Source organism: Equus asinus, chromosome 24, assembly GCF_041296235.1.
Source record: "Equus asinus isolate D_3611 breed Donkey chromosome 24, EquAss-T2T_v2, whole genome shotgun sequence".
NCBI classification, from domain to species: Eukaryota; Metazoa; Chordata; class Mammalia; order Perissodactyla; family Equidae; genus Equus; species Equus asinus.
The window spans coordinates 14,452,604-14,470,136 of record NC_091813.1 but is presented as its reverse complement, the minus strand read 5'-3'; the positions used below and the strand labels follow the sequence as shown (position 1 = coordinate 14,470,136).

The 17,533-nt window shown below is 43.1% G+C and overlaps 2 protein-coding genes across 17 annotated transcripts in view; one reads left to right on the top strand and one right to left on the bottom strand.

Annotated features, from left to right (window-relative positions):
- CD109 (CD109 molecule) overlaps nt 1-9,098 on the bottom strand; it is a 195,019-nt gene extending 185,921 nt beyond the window's left edge. For 2 of the 10 annotated variants that reach the window (XM_070496471.1, XM_070496470.1), the window contains exon 1: nt 8,391-8,672. The gene's annotated coding sequence lies outside the window, so the exon portion shown is untranslated. Of the gene's footprint in view, nt 1-2,640; nt 2,899-7,382; nt 7,433-8,288; nt 8,694-8,850 lie in introns of those variants that run through there. The other 8 variants (XM_070496479.1, XM_070496472.1, XM_070496474.1 and 5 more) reach the window with 8 other exon arrangements.
- The window catches only part of SLC17A5 (solute carrier family 17 member 5), a 69,444-nt gene continuing 60,532 nt past the window's right edge, over nt 8,622-17,533 (top strand). For 4 of the 7 annotated variants that reach the window (XR_011497788.1, XM_044757364.2, XM_070496483.1 and 1 more), the window contains exon 1: nt 8,622-8,962. Coding sequence is in view for 6 of the 7 variants with exons in the window: in XM_044757364.2 (XP_044613299.1) it covers nt 8,722-8,962 (241 nt within the window). In the remaining variant the exon portion in view is untranslated. Of the gene's footprint in view, nt 8,963-16,837; nt 17,001-17,533 lie in introns of those variants that run through there. The other 3 variants (XM_070496484.1, XM_014828636.3, XM_014828638.3) reach the window with 3 other exon arrangements.

Genomic DNA, 17,533 nt, shown 5'->3' with positions numbered 1-17,533 from the left:
CATTAGATGCCCAGAACGTATTCATCTTCTAACTAGGAGTTTGTACCCTTTGACAATCCCCCATTTCTCTCACCCCCGAGCCCCTGGCAACCACTATCCTACTCTCTATTTCTATGAGTTCAGCTTTGTTAGATTCTGCATATAAGTGAGAACACACAGTATTTGTCTTTTTCTGTCTGACATTTCACTTAGCATAATGTCTTCAAGGTTCATCCAGGTTGCCACAAAAGACAGGATTTCCTTATTTTTTGTGGTTGAATAACATTCCATTGTATACATATGTGTATTTGGGTGGAGAGACAGACAGACAGACAGACAGACATTTAGGTTCTTTCCATGTCTGGGCTATTGTGAAAATGCTGCAATGAACATGGGAATGCAGATATTTCTTAAGAGGGTATTTTCATTTCCTTCAGATATATACCCAGAAGTGGGGTTGCTGGATCAAATGGTAGTTCTATTTTTAACGTCTGGAGGAACCTCCACACTGTTTTCCACAGTGGCTGCACCAATTCCCATTCCCACCAGCAGTGCACACTCCCTTTTTTCCACAGCCTCGCCACCACTTGTTCTCGTCTTTTTGATGACAGGCATTCTCACAGGTGTGAGGTGATATCTCATTGTGGTTTTGATTTACATTTCCCTGATGATTACCGATGTTAAGCATTTTTTCATGTGCCTGTTGGTCATTTGTATGTCTTCTTTGGGAAAAATGTCTGCTTAACTCCTTTGCTCATTTTTAAATTGGACTTTTTATTATTTTGCTATTGAGTTGTATCAGTTCCTTATATAGTTTGGATGTTAACCCTTCATCAGATAGATGCTTGCAAATATTTTCCCCCCTTCCATAGGTCGCCTTTTTATTTTGCTGATTGTTTCTTTTGCTGTGCAGAAGCTTTTTAATTTGATGAGGTCCCACTTGTTTATTTTTGCTTTTTTAGCTTGTACTTTTGATGTCAGATCCAAAAAATCTTTGCCAAGACTAATATCAAAAAGCTTTTTCCTCTACGTTTCCTTCTAGTAGACTTAAAGTTTTTGGTCTTACATTTAAGTCTTTTATCTATTCAAGTTAATTTTTGCAAGTGTTAGAAGATAGAGATCCAATTTCATCCTTCTGCATGTAGTTATCCAGTTTCCCAACACCATTTATTAAAGAGACTATCGTGGGTTTATTTCTGGACTCTGGATTCTGTTCCATTGGTCTGTGTCTATTTTTATGCCTGTACCATACCATTTTGATTACTATAGCTTTGTAATAAAGGTTAAAATCAGGCATAGCAATGCCTGAAAAGGAGAAATATTGCAAGGAGAATACAAGAGTAGAGAGAAACCTTAGGCTTAATGGAAATTTTCCTGTCAATCATATCCTTTTGAAATATTTTAACACTTCTCCTTACATAATTACATTAGCTCATTGTTTTAGTTAGGCTAATCTGTATGGTACAAGTTTTAGTGTTTCTTCTTTGCATAAGTCTATTTTCTGCATAAATATTTTCACTAATACTACTGACTAAGTTACAAAGAAACTATGAGAAAAAACTGATCATTAGAATTTAATTCAAAAAATTCTGCGAGGAAAAGGTGTCCAAATAGTGAAATGTTTCTTCCACATAATAATGTGATATAATATAAAGAAAATAGTTACTAATCCTAGAGGTTCAAAACCATAAAATGACAAAGAATTTAGAAATTAACCTGAAGAAATCAACTCTTGGAGTGACCTCAGCATCACGGTTGAGTGAGCTGTTTCCTTAGTCTCTCCCCGCTAAGTTACAACCAAACAGACATTCATTAACCAACAGAGGATTCCCTACAAAGCATAGTAGGACATCTGAGAGATCTATGCAGCCACACATCTGAAGGATGGGGTACTGGATCCCCAGGAAGGAGTGGAAGGAGGTGAGTAGATCCCCTCCCCATCCCCAGCAGCAGCGGTCTAGGTCACGGGTGCTCACACAGCAGGTGGTACGTGACTGTAAGAGGAGGCAGGGGAGCAGGCAGGTGTGCATGTGAATGCTTTCACTTTCGGAGTGTAGCCCATCCCATGGGAATGCTCCACACCAAGTTGTGCAGCACAGCCACCACATGGGCACGCCCACCCAGTGCAGCAGCCCAAGTGAACCACCCATTAACGTAGAGCAGGCAAGCAGTGAAAAGAAAGAGCCCCTAGCCCCACATAGTGGACCAGCTCAGCTGATCCCCAGCCAAGGGAACAGATCCACAACAGAGCACGTGCCTGTGTGTATGTGTGACGTGCCAAGCAACTGTGATCAGCAGGAGAACCCAGAGCCCTATCAGCACAACTTCCAGCAGACAAAGCGGGTTCAAAAAACACAGCTTTTTCCCCCTACCCCCAGGGGTGGCAGGTGGAATCTGCAACCTGATACTACCACTATGCACTGGCAAAAGGTCACTTCTTCAGACACCATGAAGAAATACATTAACACTCTGGAGCAGAAGGAAAATGACAAGTCTCCAGAAACCAATCCTGAAGTCATAGAAATTTACAATGTAAATGACAGTAGAAACTCCATAAGGCTATCCAGTGACTTCTCAGCTGAAACCCCACAGGCTAGAAGGGAGTGGGACATTATATTTAAAGTGCCAAAAGGAAAAAACCTACAGCCAAAAATACTCTACCCAGCAAGGTTATCCTTAAGAATCCAAGGAGAGGGGCTGGTTCAGTGGTGCAGTGGTTGAGTTCGCATGTCCTGCTTCTGCAGGCCAGGGTTCGCCAGTTCAGATCCTGGGTGCAGACATGGCACCACTTGGGGAGCCATGCTGTGGCAGGCTTCCCACACGTGGAGTAGAGGACGATGGGCGCGGATGTTGACTCAGGGCCAGTCTTCCTCGGCAAAAACAGGAGGATGGGCAGCAGCTAGCTCAGGGCTAATCTTCCTCAAAAAAAAAAAAAAAAAAGAATCCAAGCAGAGATAAAGAATTTCCCAGACAAGCAAAAATTAAAGGAGTTTATCACCAAGAAACCAGTTTTACAAGAAATGCTAAAGGGACTTATTTAAGCAGGAAAGAGAAGACCACAAATAGGAATAAGAAAATTATCCCCCCAAAAAGGCAAAAAAATACAGTAAAAAAGTACAGTAAAGGTAGATCAACCACCTATGAAGATAATATGAAGGTCAAAAGATAAAAGTACTAAAATTACCTATATCAATGATACGAGGGTAATAGAAACCCATACACAAAATAAGAGTTTAGATATGATATCAAAAACATAAAACGTGGGAGGAGAGGAGTACAAGAGTAGAGCTTTTAGAAAGACATCAAACTAAAGAGACCATCAACTCAATATAGATTGCTATATACATAGATTATTATATATGGACCTCATGGTAATCACAAACCAGAAACCTTTAATAAATAGACAAGTAATCAAGAGATATACCCAGAAGTGGGATTGCTGGATCAAATGGTAGTTCTATTTCTAATGTTTGTACCAATCCTGGGTATAACAATGCTAAAGAAAGTCATCCAACCACAAGGGAAGAGAGCACAAGAAGAAGAAAGGAATATAGAAGAACTACTAAAACACCCAGAAAAAGTAACAAAATAGCAATAACTATATACTTATCAATAGCTACTTTAAATGTCAATGGGCTAAATGCTCTAATCAAAAGGCACAGGGTGGCCAATTGGATAAAAAAACAAGACTCATATATATGCTACATAAAAGAGACACACTTAAGACCTAAAGACATTCACAAACTGAAAGTGAAGGGGTGGAAAAAGATGCTCCATGCAAATGGTAATGAAAAGAAAGCTGGGGTAGCAATACTTATATCAGACAAAATAGACTTTAAAACAAAAACTATAACAATAGACAAAGAAGGGCACTACATAATGATAAAAGGAACAATCCAACAGGAGGATATAACACTTGTAAATATCTATGCACCCAACATAAGAGCACCTAAACATGTAAAGCTATTATTAACAGACACAAAAGGAGAAATAGACAGTAACACAATAATAGTAGGGGACTTTAACACTCGACTTACACCAATGGATAGATCATCCAAAGAGGAGATCAATAAGGAAACACTGGCATTAAATGACACATTAAGCCAGATGGACTTAGTAGATATATATAGAACTTTCCATCCCCAAACCACAGAATACACATTCTTTCCAAACGCATATGGAACATTCTCCAGGACTGATGACATATTAGGCCACAAAACAAGTCTCAATAAATTTAAGAAGATTGAAATATACCAAGAATCTTTCCTGACCACAAAGCTATGAAACTAGAAAACTACAGGAAGGAAATCAGAAAAGCCCCAAATATGTGGAGATTAAACAAAACACTACTGAACAAAAATTGGGTCAATGAAGAAATCAAAGAAGAAATCAAAAAATACCTGGAGACAAGTGAAAATGAAAATACGACATGCCAAAATCCATGGGATACAGCAAAAGCAGTTCTAAGAAGGAAGTTTATAGCAATACAAGCCTACCTCAACAAACAAGAAAAATCCCAAATAAACAATCTACCAGTGCACCTAAAGGGACTGGAAAAAAGAACAACAAAGCCCAAAATCAGTAGAAAGAAGGAAATAATAAAAATCAGAGTAGAAATAAATAAAATAGAGACTAAAAAATAGAAAAAACCAATGAAACCAACAGCTGGTTCTTTGAAAAGATGAACAAAATTGACAAATCTTTAGCTAGACTCACCGAGAAAAAAAGAGAGAAGACTCAAGTAAAGATGATCAGAAATGAAAGAAGAGAAATTACAATGGACACCTCAGAAATACAAAAGATTATAAGAGAATACTATAAAAAGCTATATGTCAACAAATTGGATAATCTAGAAGAAACAGACAAATCTTATAATCATACAATCTTCCAAAACTGAATCAAGAAGAAATAGAGAATTTGAATAGACCAATCACTAGTGAGGAGATCGAAACAGCAATCAAAAACTTCTCAAAAAGTAAAAGTCCAGGACGAAACAGCTTCCCTGGTGAATCTACCAAACATTCAAAGAAGACTTAATACCTATCCTTCTCAAATTCTTCCAAAATATTGAAGAGGAGGGGATGCTTCCTAACTCATTCTACAAAGCCAACATTATCCTTGTATCAAATCAGACAAGCACAACACAAAAAAAGAAAATTACAGGCCAATATCACTGATGAACAGTGATGCAAAAATCGTCCACAAAATACTAGCAAATCAAATACAACAATACATTAAAAAGATCATACACCATGATCAAGTGGGATTTATTCCAGGGATGCAGGGATGGTTCAACGTCCGCAAATCTATCAACGTGATACACCACATTAACAAAATGAAGAATAAAAATCACATGATCACCTCAATAGATGCAGAGAAAGCATTTGACAAGACAGAGCATCCATTTATGATAAAAACTCTGAATAAACGGGGTATAGAAGGAAAATACCTCAACATGATGAAGGCCATATATGACAAACTCACAGCTAGTATCATTCTCAACGGAGAAAAACTGAAAGCTATGCATCAAAGAACAGGAACCAGACAAGGATGCCCACTTTCACCACTCTTATTTAACATGGTATTGGAAGTCCTAGCCAGAGCAATCAGGCAAGAAAAAGAAATAAAAGGGAAGCAAATTTGAAAGGAAGAAGTGAAACTGTCACCATTTGCAGATGACATGATTTTACATATAGAAAACCCTAAAGAATCCACTAAAAAACTTTTAGAAATAATAAATGAATACAGTCAAGTCACAGGATACAAAATCAACATACAAAACTCAGTTGCATTTCTATACACTAACAACGAAGTAGCAGAAAGAGATATTAAGAATATAATCACTTTTACAATTGCAACAAAAAGGATAAAATATCTAGGAAGAACTTAACCAAAGAGGTGAAAGGTCTATACCCTGAAAACTATAAAACATTCTTGAAAGAAACTGAAGAAGACACAAAGAAACAGAAAGATATTCCATGCCCTTGGATTGGAAGAATTAACCGAGTTAAAATTTCCATACTTCCTAAAGCAATCTACAGATTCAATGCAATCCCTATCAAAGTTTCAACATTTTTCACAGAAAAAGAACAAAGATTCCTAAAGTTTATATGGAATCCTGATAAAAAGGAACAAAGCTGGAGGCATCACATTCCCTGATTTCAAAATATACTACAAAGCTACAGTAACCAAAACAGCATGGTATTGGCACAAAAACAGACACACAGATCAATGGAACCGAATGAGAGGCCAGAAATAAACCCACACATCTATGGACAGCTAATTTTTGACAAGGGAGCCAAGAACATCCAATGGAAAAAGGAGAGTCTCTTCTACAAATGGTGTTGGGAAAACTGGACAGCCACATGCAAAAGAATGAATGTAGAGCACTATCTTAGACTATATAAAGGAATTAACTCAAAATGGGTTAAAGACTTGAATGTAAGACCTGAAACCATAAAACTTCTAGAAGAAAACATTGGGGGTACACTCCTTGACATCCTTTGACATTGGTCTTAGCATATTTTCAAGTACCATGTCTGACCAGGCAAGAGAATCAAAAGAAAAAATGAACAAATGGTACTACATCAAACTAAAAACCTTCTGCACCGCAAATAAAACCATCAACAAAACAAAAAGTCAACCCAACCGGGTCAGCCCAGTGGTGTAGAGGTTAAGTTTGAGCACTCTGCTTCAGTAGCATGGGGTCTGCAGGTTCAGATCCTGGGCAGGGGCCTACACACCGCTCATCAAATCATGTTGTCATGGCGTCCCACATAGAAAACAAAAATAGAGGAAGATTGGCGCACACGTTAGCTCAGGGGCAATCCTCCTCAAGCAAAAAGAGGAGGACTGGCAACATATGTTAGCCCAGGGTGCATATTCCTCACCACACACACACACACACACACAACCACAGACAACCTAACAACTGGGAGAAGATATTTACAAACCATCTATCTGGTAACGGTTTAATATCCAAAATATACAAAGAACTCATATATCTCAACAACAAAAAAACAAATAACCCAATCAAAAAATGGGCAGATGTTAGACATTTTTCCAAAGAAGATATACAGATGGCCAACAGGCACATGAAAAGATGTTCAACATCAGTTAATTATTATGGCAATGCAAGGCAAAACTACAACGAGATGTCACTTCATGCCCATCAGAATGGCTATAATTAACCAAACAAGATAAAACAAGTGTTGAAGGGGATGTGGAAAAAAGGGCACCCTCATACCCTGCTGGTGGGAGTGCAAACTGCTGCAGCCACTATGGAAAACAGTATGGAGATTCCTCAAAAAATTACAAAAAGAAATACCATATGATCCAGTTATTCCACTTCTGAGTATTTATCCAAAGAACATGAAAACACGAATGCATAAAAATGTACGCACCCCTAAATTCACTGCAGGATTATTCACAATGACCAAGACTTGAAAACAACCTAGGTGCACATCAAGGGAAGAATGGATAAAGAAGATGTGATATACATCAGATTGGCTATAATTAATAAGACAAGAAATAGTAAGTGTTTAAGAGGATGTGGCGAAAAGGGAACCCTCACACACTGCTGGTGGGAGTGCAAACTGGTGCAGCCATTATGGAAAGCAGTATGGAGCTTTCTCAAAAAGTTAAAAAGAGTAATACCCCAAAACCCCATCTATCCCGCTACTGGGTATTTATTCCAAGAACACGAAATCCTCCCCGGCGGCCCCACCCCTCCGCGCTCCGCCCAGGGGGCCCCCCCCCCCCCCCCCGCTCCTCCCCGGCTCCCCCGCGGCGTCCCCGCTTCTCCCCGGCTCCGCCCCGCTCCTCCCCGGCTCCTCCCGGGTCCTGCCCTGCTCCTCCCCGGCTCCTCCTAGGTCCGGCCCTGCTCCTCCCCGCTCCTCCCCGGCTCCTCCTGGGTCTGGCCCGGCTCCTCCCCGCTCCTCCCCGGCTCCTCCCCGCTCCTCCCCGGCCCCTCCTGGGTCTGGCCCGGCTCCTCCCCGCTCCTCCCCGGCTCCTCCTGGGTCCGGTCCAGCCCAGCTCCTCCCCGCTCCTCCCCAACTTCTCCTGGGTCCTGCCCTGCTCCTCCCCGGCTCCTCCTGGGCCCTGCCCTGCTCCTCCCGCTCCTCCCCGGCTCCTCCTGGGTCCTGCCCTGCTCCTCCCGCTCCTCCCCGGCTCCTCCTGGGTCCTGCCCTGCTCCTCCCCGCTCCTCCCCGGCTCCTCCTGGGTCCTGCCCTGCTCCTCCCGCTCCTCCCCGGCTCCTCCTGGGTCCGGCCCGGCGGCGCGCAGGGGGAGGCCTGCGGAGACGCACACACCCCAGGTTCTGAAGGCTGAATCAGGTGACAGTGCCCAGGTTAGGCTGTCGTGACCTCCAAAAGCGGCAATTTCATAGGCCTCGGCAGTACGCTTCCACTTACTGCTTTTCCTCCTCCAAAGCGATTCTAGGGACAACAGGCAGTCACGGCGGACGGTGCCAGGTTGCCAATAATCACGGCACTTTACTACGGATAACAGAGCGTCGCGTGGGCTGCGCCCCGTCCACCGCCCAGATTCGATCCGCGCCCTCCCCGCAGCTTGTGCGACGCCCGGGCCCTGCCCGCCTCCAGGCTGCCGCTCACCCCGCCCCGGAGCGCGAACCGCCGCGGGCGGCACTGCCCCTGAGGCCGCGGCGCCCGACAGCCCGCGCCGGCCGCAGCTCCCAGAATTCCGCCGACGCGCCCGGCCTCCCCGGAGCTGCCCTAACCTAAGATGGCGGCGGGCGGAGTCGGCGTGCCCGCCTCGGGGCGGGGCGGGGCCGGGCCGGGGGCGGCGCCAGCTCCGCCGGCAGCCTTGGGCTGTCCGGGAGGACCTCTCCTTTCCGCCAGACACGTCGCGCACCTGCTCTTCTGCAGCATGATGAGGTCCCCGGGTCGGGACCCGGCCCCCAGCGATGGCGAGGAGGCTTCGGACAGCACGCCGCTCCTGCAGGGCGCCTGGCCGGCGGAAGGCGGTGAGCAGCCGGATGCCCGGGGCTCCGGGCGCGCGGTCCCCGTGCGCGGCTGGCCAGAGTACCTGCGCTCTGGGCCGTGGGGCGGGGGGCTCGGGGAGGGGAGCCCAGTCAGGGTCCTCTCAGCCCCGCCTGCCCCGGGGTGCGGGCCCGGGCGGGGGCCGCGAGGCCGCGGGCCGGGCTGCAGGCTCGGGTCGGCCTCGGCAGGCGCAGTCCCGCGGGCCTGGGCTCCTGGCGATCTTCGGTCGGTCGGTCGGAGCGAGCGGGGGACCTCGTGGAAGAACCAGTTGGGGCAGAATCTGCAAATCGGTGGGCCAAGGGCTGGACGGAGCCGCTGGCTCTTCCCCTTGTCACCGCCGGGTTTCCGCAGTGCCTGTCCGCCAGCACGTGATCTGGTGCTCCTCGGGCGAGGAGGGGGGACAAAAAAGGACTGAAGTTAACATTTGTGAGTATGCGGAGGACAATTACTGCATAACCCAGCGAATATCTTGAAATTGTGCAGTAAAAGATTAAAAGTAGTGCACAGATTTTTTTTTTTCGTATAGCATTCTCCGATTTAAATTAGGAAACGGTTTGGTTATCCTCAAGGTAGGATATCTCTAGAGCTCTACGGTACGTTACCAGAGGTCCTGCGATCGGAGAGAAGGTACTTCGCAACTCATCTTCCCTGAATTTGGGAAGATTAAAATATTTTGCTATTTGATACTTGTGTAATGTAACTTCTGTAAAAGTAATTAAACCTGAAGAATAAGTCAGTTTTAAAGATGTGAGCGTGAAAAAGAGTTGAATTAGAAATTTGACTTTTGCTGACCAAAACTAGTGTGCGTAGTCCTGTGGTATCTTTTGTATTTGTTTTTAACATTACCGGATGGTGGGAGTGGAGGTGGCAACGTTTTAGCCCCATCCAGCAGCTGAGAGCTTATTTTAGTGGACGCCCAATGTAAATACCGTACCATAGTGACGTTATACCTGGAAGCTGTGTTTAGTTCTGTAAACTGATCTTTTCCTATGGCATATAGTGTTAGATTTCTAAAATCTTTTTTGTAAAATAGTCTACTATGGAAATACAGAAACAAATGCCATGGTAAAGATATTCCCTAGAGACTATTATATTCTGTTGAAATTTGGGGAAAAAATATATATATATATAAAATCAAATTTTAGCTCAAATGTTAGACATCACTGGTTGTCAGCAAAATGCAGATTAAAACCACAGTGAGCCATTACACACCCACTAGAATGGCTAAAATTAAAAAGGCTGAAGACACCAAATGTTGGCAAAGAGATGGAATAACTAGAAGTCCCATACATTACTGGTCAGAGTGTAAAATGGTGGAACTACTTTGGAAAACTGTTTGGCAATTTATTTTAAAGTGAAACATACATTGCCATAATACCACACAATGTTTTTAGTAGCTTTCTTCATAACAGTAAAAAACTGGAAATAACCTAGATATCCATCAACAGGCAAATGGGTAAACAAATTGTGGTATATCCATACAATGGAATGCTAGTCAATAATAAAAAGAAACTACTGATACGCATAACAATGTGGATGAATCTCAAAAAAACACTGAGCAAAATAAGCCACCATAATAAAGCACAAAATTCAGCTCTGTGTCTGGAGTGCTGTGAGCAGGAGGACATGAGAGGAGCACTAGGAGAAGAGAGATGGCGAAGATAAAGATGGGTTTAACAACTTGATAGGAGGTGCCAAGGGTTACCTCATTGACTGTGCATGTCCTAGCTTTAGTAATAGTGTCTACCATGTCCAATCTAGTAGGGGAAACAAGACCTTTGGTTATATTTTTAATTAAATTATGTTCTGTATATTCACTGCACAGTTAAGAAGGTGTGGGTGTTTAAGAAAAAAACCTTTCCATCCAGAATTAGTTTTTAAAAATTTTAGTGCCTGAAGGAGTAAATCTTTAGCAGTCTTTAAAACTTCTCTTTCCATACGTATGTATTCATTTTATTTATCTTGTATATTTGTTTCTGGAACAGACCAATATGAAATTAGCTGTACCTTATCTGTGCTTAAGTGTATAATTTTGTTTTGCAGAAGAGGAAGGCTGATAAAATGACAGTCATAAAATTATACAGCAGTAAAAAGAGCACAGAGACTGACTGCCATCTGGTGGCGCATCATTTTGTACGTAGACAACAGACGGCCGGGGAGGTTAAGTTCCCAAAGATTGCGTGTAGCCATATTAAGAACTAACCTGAGAGTTATGGATTTTAGTCCCATCCTCCTTCCTTGACACAACCCTGCCATATTTGTGTTATATTTGAGAAATTCCTATTTGCAAAATGCTTAATCATTTTTACTTGATCCTTCACAAATTTGAAAGTTCCCCACTCCACCATGAGTAAGAGGACACGGTTTTAAATTATGCATAGTTTAATTTATTAAGAGAGCTAAAGTTAGGATATGTTTCTTTCGTGTTAGTTATGAATTTTTAATTCAAGTTGATAGAATAGGACAGAATTCTCAGTGACGCAACTATGGTTTGCCTGTCAAGCATTTGCTTTTACTTAACTTGGTGAATTTCAGAGATGGATCCTAAAATGATGGGGGAAGGGTGGCTTCATGCTGATAAACAATAGGAAACCTATAGATTTTTGTGCCTAATTTAGGTAGGAGAAAGGGCGGGGATTGGGCAAGGAAGAGCAAAACTTCCCCTCCCACACATAAAAATTTTCACCCTCACACTTTCCACCATTTGAAGGTTTACTTTTGTATGAATGAGAAGAGTCTTGTATTCAGTTAAGTGGATTTTCAAAATACTGGTGCATCAAACATGTGCTCATTCGTGTTAGGAGAAATCAGCTTCAGGGCTTCTGAGACATTTCTTTGTGTTTAAAGGCAGAGCGGGGATCTGGAGCCAAAGTGCCTACCTGCCAAACTCAGCTCCACCAGCTGGCCGGCTGTGTGAGAGTGAGCCATTCCCTCACCTCTTTATGCTTCCTTATCAAGGAGTCAGGGAGCGTATCGTGCCCAGATTACAGGCTTGTTGTGAGGATGAAATGGGCTGGTGGAAAGTGCTTAGAATAGAGACGGGCCTGCAGTAAGTGTCAGTGACCATCATACCAGTGAAGACACTTGGATTGTGCATCTCCCAGAGAAGCTGGGCACCGCAGAATGAGGCCCCTTCTTCACTGTCACACGCTATTGGAACTTGTGATTTTCTAGCTTATAGTCGTGCATCCTGTGCTTTGTTTTCATTGGTTTTGTTTTTTGCCTCTACTATTCCATTATGGGGGTTGCAGTCAAGGTTCGGTTACACAAGCATTGTTTCACAAATATGCTTTGTGTGCGTGTATATAGATTTACACTACAGTATGAAGTGCTGGTAGAGAGCAACCAACCGTATTACAGATGAAAGCAAACGGCGTTGGGACATGTTATGGTAGTCAGTGTTAATACTGAAGTGACTGAGTCCATTTTAAGGGAATTTGGTGTTTATATAAAGGGGTATTAATTTGGGAGCTAGGAACATATAAGGGTTTATCAGGAATTAATTATGCATAAGGCAGGGTAAGACTAGTTGAATATTCACTTTTTAAAAGCAGAACTTATTTTATCCATTTTAGATAGGAAATCTGTTTTAATGCAATTCCCTGGCCAAGGGCGCTCACAATCCAGTGCCCCACCTCTGGAGAAGGTCCTCATCTTTGTGTAGGTCTGTGCCCCTAACCATGGATTTTCCACCTCAGTCTCAGCCTCTCACTACTCAGTACCTCCTTGCTCCTCACCCAGGCGCGTTCCTCCCCACTGCCAAACCCTTCCACAGTGAATTAATGCCTGACATCCTCAGGTTTTCATCAGCCTCCCTTCACTGCCTGCACCTCCTTGCTTCAACAGAAACCTGGCCTTCTGGGCATACCACTCTCACTGCTGTCACCAGCGGTGATTATTTTCTCTTGCCTTGTGCTATTTGATGGGATTGACTCCTTCTTAGTCCATGTGGTTTCCAATAATTACCCCTCCACTCTCGGTGCCTTTGGACTAGACCACTTTTCCCCTACATTGTTGCATCTTCTCCCCACTTCTGGCACTTTGCTTCATTCATTAAAGGCTTTGCCAGCAGACACACTTTTTCTTTTTGCCATCTTCTACACTCTAATTCCTGCCATTATCTTGAGTGACTCCTCATCCAACACCATGTCCCCTCAGTTCTTTGGACTCCTACATGTCTAATGACTTGCTTGCCTCCTTCGGTCACCCCTTGGACCTTGTCATCTCCCATAATTGCTTTAAGTACAACTAGGCTTCCTTCCTACTTCTCCGCATAACTACTCTACTTTGACCACTCTCTGACTTCATCTGGACCTTCCACCCACTGACTCCTCATTTTTTGGTGGAAAGATTCACACGTATACAAAAGTAGAGAGAAAATTCTCTTTTATCTACTGTCAAGAGTACTTCAGGGGCTGGCCCCGTGGCTGAGTGGTTAAGTTCACACGCTCCACTTCGGCAGCCCAGGGTGTCGCCAGTTCGGATCCTGGGCGCAGACACGGCACCGCTCATCAGGCCATGCTGAGGCGGCATCCCACATGCCACAACCAGAAGGACCCACAACTAAAATACACACCTGCGTGCTGGGGGAATTTGGGGAGGCAAAAAAAAAAGAGTACTTCATAGGTAGAATTGTGGATTTCAATCAAGTGACACCTCTCTACTTTTAAGCCTCCAAAATGTTTGCATACCAGCCCTCCCAGACACAGTTCTAGGCACTGGAGGTGTACAGCAGTGAGCAAGACAGAAGAAGAGCTCCTGCCCTCCTGAGCCTTTGTATTCTAGTGCTCATTTTCCCAAACCATTAGCCCCTTCCATTTTACTTCTTCTTGGGTTGGAATTACAGTATTTTCTTGTCCATACTCTAAATTTCCTTGCTCTCTGCTTTGTCACCACATCATCTCACTGCCAGCTGTCTGCTTTCCCAGTGCCTGCCTCTGAGTACAGGCATGCAGTGGTTCAAGGTCACACACCAGGGCCGATTGTGCCCACCAGTTTGGGCTGGGTGTCTACTCACTCAGCAATCCGATATGTTTCACTGGGAACTTCACACCCCCACTCTCTTCAACAACTTCTTACTTCTTTTCCCAATTCCTGATTTCTCACAAATGAGAACCTCAATTCCTAACAAATTACTTCAATTCCTAATATCCAGAAAAAGCAATAATAATAACAATTCACAATTATTGAAGGCTTATTACGGGTACCAACTCAGTTAATCCTTATAATAACCCCTTTTATTGACAAAATGCTTGAACTAATACTGAGCACATAATAAGTGCTCAATAAATATTAGCTATTATTTTTTGTTAGGAAACTCAGTACCCACTGTACCACTTACTACAGTACCACAGTCCCACCACGTCAGATCTTGGAGTTCCCACTCTTCCTGGGCTCATCTTTGTTTTTCCCTCCTTCTGTACCTGCTGCTGCCTTTCTTGTATTGCTCTCCCTCCTCTCACCTGCCTGGTCACTTCACGTTCATTGATGAAGACTTTGTGCAAATGTTTTCTCCAAGAGGCCCTCACACACACACACACACACACACAAGCAAATTAATGTGACTCTTTTGTCCCTTGTTAGACACGTATGTAGCAGCTTCTTTTATTGGTATAACTTTGTCCAGGGTGAACAGGAAAGGAACTCCCTTTCCTGAGTGTCTACTCTACTGCCCTACACCATTTCATTTGATCCACCACAACCCAGTGAGGTGGATGCTGGTCGCCTCACTTTAGAGCTGAGCAACCTGAAAGTGAAAAGTAGTAAGTCACTTCCCCAAAGACACACTGCCAGTGAAAGTTAGAACTGAAATTCACTCCTGGGCCTGCTTCACCCGAAATTAGCCTGTGTCCTTTCAGCTACGCCTATTCCACATTCCTAAGTTTATACCATATTTTAGCAGCTGATGTTTGGATGGGTGCTCTGTTCGTTATGCAAGCATGGTTTTGCTTTGAACTCGATTTCAATGTGGCGGATGCTTAATGGCTGTTCTCTTTGTCACGCAAGCATGCTTATGTTGGACCAACTGCAAACATGATCCAGAGTCAGACATGTTTTGCTCTGTCACCATACTTTCTTGAAATGAAATCTTTCTGACTGATCTGTAATCAACAACCATTCTTATAAAGCTAGAAATCATTTATTTTTAATATTTCTTGAAACCGCATAGTCATATACTTTGACATCTATATTGGCTTTTTATTTTCTGATTTTTGACTGTGCCCCAAAAAGTTAAAGTTGCCCATTCATAACTTCTTCTAGGTGAGATTTTCAGGTAATATCACGAGTAATTGAAATCATTTTGCTTACCTTTCCTTCGCTTCTCAAGCTTCTAGCCCCACATCCTATTCACATGATAATCATATCGTAGTCCAAATCAAGCATCACATGGGGAGAAACTGGTAACATACAGTAAAACAAGGTCACTGCAAATAAGGACAGAATGGAGTAAAACCTTACAAGTCAGAGTAGCATAAAATAAAGTGTTTAGAAAAAGAGAATTTCTGATAACTCCACCCCTCCCTCTCACCTACTCCCACATCTAATATGTAGGCAAGGCCGTCAGTTCTGCCTTTAAATTTTATCTCAAATCTGCCCATTTATCTCCATGGCCTCTGCCTCATTCTAGTTTAAGCCACCCTTGTCTTGACCTGGAAAACTACAGTAGTCGCTGAAGTGATCTCCCTGGGTCTGCATCCCCCACCGCCTGTCACACTTCTCCCCCTTTGTCGTCTCCACGCAGCACCCAGAGAAGCTCTTGACACCAAAAATCACTCATCACTCCTCTGCTGAGGTAGGTAATGAGCTTTGTAAATAGTACCTTAGCGAAGCAGACGGTGTATAAATCTGGATTTTTCTTGCTCCAAATTACTCAAAGTAACACATTTTAAGTGCCCAAATTTGCCAAGATTATGAGACCCCAGACCACACTTCTGTGCATTATTGTCTGACACAGAGCGATGATAAAGAACTGTGCTCTCCTATAAAGCATGCCTTGCAGTATCCGGACTGTCCTGAACTAGACAGCTACCCATTCGGCTGGAGCAGAGAGCAAATGTGTCTAGATTCAGGTAATGCACACGGTGTGAATAGAGCCTCAGAAACCCTGTTCTCACAGGCCTGGACCTAACTGTGGCGATAGTGCCGTCACTCTGATAGCCGCCCCGCTAAGGAAGAAGTCAAGAGTGCCAGAGGAAAAGTTCTCTGTTAAAGATGTAAATCTGGCACAGAGGAGAAACAGTGACAGCAGTTGTTAAGTGTGTGAGGGCTGGTAGAAAAGTGAGTTAGATCATAGTATATTAACATATCCCTAAATATAGTTGTGCCTTATTCATTAACGCTTCAGTCTGAAAGGTTACCAAGACCTTTGTACTCTGAAAAATGTACTCATGTTTGAGGTTGGGCGAGTGAAATCACAAGGATTCCTGAGTAGGAGAGAACACACATGTATAATGTTACTATGTCATTTCCAAATAAAAGCACAAATATATTCATATATATGTATTTAACTTTAACTTATTACTAAATGAAATAGATGTTCGTACCTTTCAACAGCTACTTACCAAACACTCTGTGTTTGCCACACTTAAAGGTGTAAGACCCTGGATTAGCCGCTTTCTCTTTGTCACTAAGGGGTCTGTCACACTAGTCAGCTTCCTGAAGTCCCATCCCCTCGTCATTTCTGCAACTCAGTAAAAGAAGAGAAAAGAAAATATATGCATAAGATTAAAGTTATAATTAGAGTAAAAAATAAGTCAGGCTCCTCCTCTCACGTGGTCCTTCTCTCATTGGTCCCTCCAGCCTGCTCTGCCTCCCCTTTCCATTGTTGTGGTGCATTCCCTTATTTTCCTTTTTGCTCGGGGCCCTTTAAGCATGATCAACTGAGCAACTGTCACAGAAGTTGCAACTGTCGTAGATTTTGCAAGTTTGCTTATGGATTCTTAAACACATTTAGTTTAGGAGAGCCCTAACTATTAATCATGGCTTCTGATTCAAGCCCAGCCTCTGAGGATACTTTTCAAGGTAAGAATTTGTGGAGAGGGTTTTCGTGCGCTAGCTTCGACTGTGCATTTTGTGTGCTGTGCTATGTTTATGGTGGGCTGGCCACCAACCCATGGTCAGCAGTACACGTGCTGTGCTATAGTGAGCACTCGAGTACTTACTGGCCGTGTTTTAGAGAGTTTTTCAGAAATAATGATGCCATTAAACCCCCTTACCTACTTTCTCATATTTTGCCAGCCAACAGAAACTGGGGATTCAGTTTTGACTCTGGAATGGAGATTTTTCTGAGCAGAGTTCATAAAGTTCCTGCCTCCTAGTTTTAAGAAACTGTCTTACAGGTCAGGCTCTCGTGTCTTAAATGTGTATCAAAACTACAGATACTGGGAACAGATTCTCTCTGATAAATGTTTTTAGATATGCTTAATCTGAGAATATTCTCAGAAAAATATTCATGGTTTATGAATTTGTGCACTTCTGAAAGGTCATCTTTCAGTGATTTGGAGAGTATCATCTGTTATTCTTTTAATGAGAGTTTTCCCCTAATCTTTCTTTCA